A 6,000-nucleotide genomic window follows, 5' to 3' on the forward strand; every position below is an offset into this window, starting at 1 on the left:
TGTGTGTGTGTGTTGTATGTATGCATACTTATATATATATGTGTGTATATGTGTGTGTATGTGTTGTGTATATGCAGTGCTTGAATTCCATTAATGTAAACCCCAGACAGTGTATGCATTTTTTTATGAAGTCACCCAGACATATAATCAAACTATTGAAAACCAAGGGTAAAGAGAAAATCTTGAAGGCAACCAGATGAGAAAAGATACACTGCATATAGAGAAACAAAGAAAAGAATTTCTCATCAGAAATGATGCAAGCTGGAAGATAGTGGAGTGATTATCTTTGATGTACTACAAGGGAAAACAAATGGTGAAGTACTTTCACAGATAAATAAAAACTGAAAGAATCAATCTATATTAAGTATAGACCTCAAGAACCTAAAGGAAATCCTTCAGGCAAAGGGAATATAATACTAGAATGAAACATGGATGTGTATCAAGAAATGAAAACTTAAGAAATGCCAGAAAAATAGAAAGGGGCACTAGAAGGGAAAGAAAAAGATAAGATATTATTTTCAAAAAAAGAAAAAAAAATCCTTAATAGTGAAAGATTGAATGATTTCCTCCTAAGCTCAGGAATAAAACAAGGTTATCTTCTCAGCACTCCTATTCATTATAGAGTAGAGGTGTTGGTCAACATAATATGGCAAGAAAAAGAAGATGTACAGATTACCAATAAAATGTTGTTATCTACAGATAATATGACTGCAAATGTAAAAAATTCCAAAATTACTTTATCTAATGACTTTAGCAGGATCACAGATCAATATACAAAAATCAAATGTATTTTTTCCTACTTCATATTATATATAAAAATTAACTCAAAATAGATCAGGAACTTATATGTAAGACATAAAACTATAAAATTCTTAGAAGAAAACAAAGGTATAAATCTTCTTGACATTGGAAAAAGCCATGGTTTCTTGGATACAGCAACAAAAGAAAAAATATGCATTAAATTATATGAAAATAAAAAATTTTGTGCTTTTTGGACACCATCAAAAAAGTGAAAGAACTTACAGAATGAAATAAAATATTAACAAACTATATATCTGATAAGGAACTTGCAAGGAGAATACATAATGAACTCTTACAACTCAATAATAAAAAGATAATAAATTTTTTGGACAATGGACTAAATAGATATTTCTCAGAGAACATACACGAATGGCCAATAAGAACATGAAAAGATGCTTAACATCATTAGCCATGAGGCAAATGCAAACCAAAACCACAACGAGAACTACTTTACACCCACTAGGATGGCAATAATCGAAAGGACAGATAATAACAAATATTGGTGAGGATGTGGAGAAATTGGAATCCTCATACATTGATAATAGAATGTAAAATGGTGCAGCCTCTTTGGAGAATAGTCTGGAAGTTCCTCATAAAGTTAAACGTAGAGTTACCATGAGCAATTCCACTCCTAGGTATATACCTAAGAGAAACTAAAACACAGGTTTCACACCAAAACTTACACATGAATGTTTAGTGCAACATTATTGATAATACTTAAAAAGTGGCAAATAGCCAAATTTCAATCAATTAATAAATGTGATACATTTACACAGTGGAATATTACTCAGCAACAAAAAGGAACAGAGTATTGACACATGCTACAACATGGATGAACCTTGAAAATATGCTATGTGAAAGAAGTCAGGCACAAAAGGCCACATATTGTATGATTTCATTTACATGAAATGTCTAGAATAGGCAAATTTACGTAGACAGAAAGTAAATTAGTGGGTGCCTAGGGTGCAAAAATATGAGGGTGACTGCTAATGGGCACAGGACTTCACAGGGGAATTGTGGGGATGGCTGCACAATTCTGTGAATATACTAAAACCCATGGAATTTAAATGGGTGAATTTATGGTATATCTCAAAAAAGCTGCTATCAAAAAAAAAGACCCTAAATCTCTATCTCCAATCTTTTCCCCTAAAATTTCAGATCATTATAATTCAATTGCTCCAGGTGTCTCAGACTTTGCATGCTGAAAACTTAAACTCTCTGACTTCACATTCACCTTCACAGCAACACTGCCATTCAGTTACTCAAACAGAAACTTTGGAATAAGTCCATTCTCTGGCTCTCTCTTAAACTGATTACTATAAAGGCTCTCCCAGTTACCTCTAAGCCATGACTCCTCCATATCTCAGCTTTTTTTTAGACCCTTTGAGTTTCCTGCCAAAATTACTGCGGAAGTCTCCTAAATGATCGGTCTCATTTTGCCTGTCTGCAACAGATCCGCCACAGATGCCACAGTGAATTTTTCTAAAATGCAAATCCAATCATATCAATCTCCTATTTAAAAATCCAAATTCCTTCAGAATCTTATAAAACTTTCAGAACAGGTGAATTTCTCTGGCCGCCTCCTCTTCCGACGCTCCTTACAGGTATATCCTATCTTTCAGCTCTTTACGGCACACTACTCTGTGTATGTGCTGCCTTTTTCCTGCAGTGTTCCTCCCCCAGTTTTTCACTTGGCTAACTGCTGCTTACCAGTCCCTAAACTGGTAATAACTGTAATAATGTGACCCTCGCCTGATCCCTACAACTAGGTGATATGTAGCTCCTTTGTCTTCCCACAGCACTGTATGCAAGTCTCACCGATCACACTGTATTTGTGTGTTTTCTTTACATTCTTCCTCACTAAACAATGAATTGCTGAGGGCATACATTTCTATATGCTTAGCACATGCTAAGAGCCCAAAACCTATGAATGAATGAGTGGTCTGGTAAATAGCAAAACTGTTGTTTTCTATCAGTTGAAAAATGATCTAAGAAAACCATTTAATAGCTCATCCTGGACTGCCATTAAGTCACATTCATGGAAATGCTAGCCTACCCCCAAAATTATTTAAAAGCCATTCAACATTTACACGTAGGACCTAATGAGAATCTGGTTAAATTTAAAATTTTAGAACAGACAATATTTACAGCATCTAAGTGGGATTTACTTACCCTGACGACATCAGCTTTATGTTTTTCTAAAACTTGAAGAGTTTGGGCGGTATTGGAATCAATCACTACCACAAGCGAATGACATCCATAAGCAATTAAACCTTGCCAGCCCCTAACAAAACAGTAACGTTATAATTTAAGTAAAAAACAAAGCAAGACTTAACTTCCTTCATGCCAAGAGGCACCCTAAATAAATGATAAATCCAACTAATATGTACCACCATTAACAAAATTCTTATTTAAGTCCAAAGGCGGGTATTTTACTTTACCCTTTTAAATAAAAGGGCTTTATAAGCTTAAGAGTGCTTGTTGACGTTCGTTCTTGATTCGTATAAAAAAGGTTCTGAGCAATGCATATAGAGCTGGGGGGATGTATAAAGCAACTCCCATTGTCCATGTGTCTTTGGGGGAATGTGCTTTGTGTTACTCAACTTCAAATCCTGAGCATCCACAAAGCACCTAGGACCATGTTCCGTAAGAATTTGTGACTAGTTCCCCACATTTCCAACCACATAAAAAGAGTATCTCTGGACGGGGGTTTCAGTCCTCTTGCCAACATTCCCACAGCCATGGCTACACAATTCTGCTTTGTATTTGTCTAATTATTAATGTTCAGAGCTGCAGTGTTGTTTTCCAGTGAAAAGAAAAAGGTGAGATTAAGGACAGGTGAGAAGACAGGCGCCTAGCACATTGTTGAATGGATAAAGGTAAGAAAAAGGGATAAGACACAGAGAGAAAGAAATGTCAAATTGGGGAAGAGAAAGTTGGCAGAATTGCCAGCGGAGGGAGGGGAGCCTGGAGACTGGAGGGGTGAGAAAGGGGAAATGGATCGGTAAGGAGGAGGTATGGGGAAAAGAGCAAAAAATAACATTTGGGACAAAGAGGGCAATTATAATTGCACAGGGGAAGTTCCCATATGGGGTCTTTACTACTTTTACTCCAACAACAAAAATTAAAAGAAAATCTCCCAACACAGTGCGGGCAGCACCCAGTCCCGGGGCGGCCAAGCCATCCAGGGGGTGAAACCCCTTGCTCTTTCCCCTTCCCCTCACACACTCAGGGCCGATCCTGGCGGCCTCGAGGCCCGGCGCCCTCACCAGTCCACCGCCGCTTTGTTGTAGGCGTTGAGGGCCCCGGTGAGGGTGCGCGCCGACACCTTGAAATTCACGGTGTAGGGCAACATCGCGGCGGGAGAACCCAGCCCTCAGCGCCGCCCCGCAACCAGGAAGCGGCAGTCACTGCGCTTCCGTTCCAAACAGAGTCCCGGTGGCTCCCTGGGTGCCGCGGTTTGGTTCCGCTAATTCCAAGGTTCCTTCACTCCCTGGAATCCGCCGCTTTCAGGTTCCGCCGCTCCCGGGTTCCCCCTACTTCGGGTTTCCGTCGCCCCGGGGGTTCCCTTGGCAGAAGTGGTTCTGCCTCCAGTCAGGTCTGTTTATTTCAGGTTCGGACTGCTTAGGCCTCTATGCCCTGCTGGAAATCGTAAAAAACAAGGGGTGAAAGGCCCAGTTAGCCTTTCTGCTTTTGATCAGTTAATTTGGGGCAACTACTAATATCGGGCACTGTTGTAGGCTCGGCAGTGAGGAGTAGGAATGACGAAGACAGGAAGTCCCCACTCTCAGGGACTCTGTAGAGTAAATGAATGAATGGTATTCACTGGATGAAATGGAGAGAGTGGATGAGATGAGTGGCCCGAATATAAACAATTTCCAAATACGGAAGACAATTCATATCTGGTCTTGGAAATACTTGATGAAAAAAACAGCTTTACTCATGAGGCCGACTGTCAGTTTGCCTGATTGCTGGGCTAGCTTTACATTTTGTAGTTTCTCCTCTGCAGTTCTCCTTCAAGTCTGACTCAATCTCTCCCACCTCTGCTTTTGTTTATTTTCTTTACAATAGCACTTAACGCAGTGATTTCTTTCCAGCGATCATTTTTACAGATGTCTGTTTCTCCCCAATTAACAAAAGGGACATGATGTTGGAAATTCTGTCTCATGGGCCTTTGCGTTCACCTTTATCTCTCTTATAAACCAGCTTTCTCAAAGATCATCTCCATTGTCCTCTCTGTTAAAGCTTTCAAAGAGCACGCCTTGTCTCTCTGTTATTTTCTGACAGCTACACACTTTCTGCTTTCCTTCCCTTCCCTTCCCTTGCTGTCTTACCTTCCCTGCTCCACACCCTTCCCTACTATTGCTAAAGGGGTGAGATGTAAGTGGAAGGATTGTGTAGTGACCTCTAAAAAATCACTCTTCTGTACTATTTCAATATTGATACCCTACATGATTGTCACCTGCATATGACTGTCTAGCAGGGAGACTACTGTTTTTACGCAGCTTTAATATAGGGGATTAAAACACTGTAGTTATCTCCTCCTGGAAGGAGCCAATTCCCAATCTTCTTTTCTTCCCAGTGCCTAGCACCCTCCATGGCATACAGCTGGTCTTCAGTGAATGATTGATGGAGCAGAAGTTTTAAATGGCCACAAACATAAGGTCCATCAGGCACAAGGTGACAATGAGGAGTCAGTGTGGGAGTTCACAGATGGAGAAGGGCAGCAGATAAGCCTCTTGGAGAAGAGGGATTAATCAGCTTGAATCTGTAAGCTACTTTGAGACATGAATGTTGAATATTCAGGGCAAGGATGAATCACCAGCTGGGGTTGGGACAGCAATATGTCTCCCATGGTACAAGAGTATGAATTAAGTATATTAATGGATTTTTATGGGTTCCTCTAATCCCTTATATTACAGCTGCCTAAAAACATTAGTCTCCCCTGCTAGACAGTCATATGCAAGTGACAATCATGTCGGGTATCAATATTGAAATAGTACAGAAGAGTGATTTTTCAGAAGTCACTACACAATCCTTCCACTTACACACAGGCCATAATTTAATTCTGTGACCTGAACTAGTTGTAAGGGAAGCCTGGATATCTGTTCATTAAATGGAGTGACAATGTGCCCATATACAAACTGTGGTTGTGTTCCTATGAAAGAAGGGGAGAAATGAATTTTGGGAGCCGATTAG

General features: G+C 39.8%; 1 protein-coding gene across 2 annotated transcripts in view; it reads right to left on the reverse strand.

Moving 5' to 3' along the window:
• Positions 1-4,225, reverse strand: part of WDR11 (WD repeat domain 11) — a 53,221-nt gene extending 48,996 nt beyond the window's left edge. For both annotated transcript variants that reach the window (XR_012132985.1, XM_073240301.1), the window contains exons 1-2: positions 4,071-4,225; positions 2,974-3,085 (exon numbers count right to left, since the gene is read on the reverse strand). Coding sequence is in view for 1 of the 2 variants with exons in the window: in XM_073240301.1 (XP_073096402.1) it covers positions 2,974-3,085; positions 4,071-4,156 (198 nt within the window). In the remaining variant the exon portion in view is untranslated. The remainder of the gene's footprint in view (positions 1-2,973; positions 3,086-4,070) is intronic.
• Between the last annotated feature and the right edge of the window lie 1,775 nt (positions 4,226-6,000).

This window comes from Manis javanica, chromosome 7 (genome assembly GCF_040802235.1).
Source record: "Manis javanica isolate MJ-LG chromosome 7, MJ_LKY, whole genome shotgun sequence".
Lineage (NCBI taxonomy): Eukaryota > Metazoa > Chordata > Mammalia > Pholidota > Manidae > Manis > Manis javanica.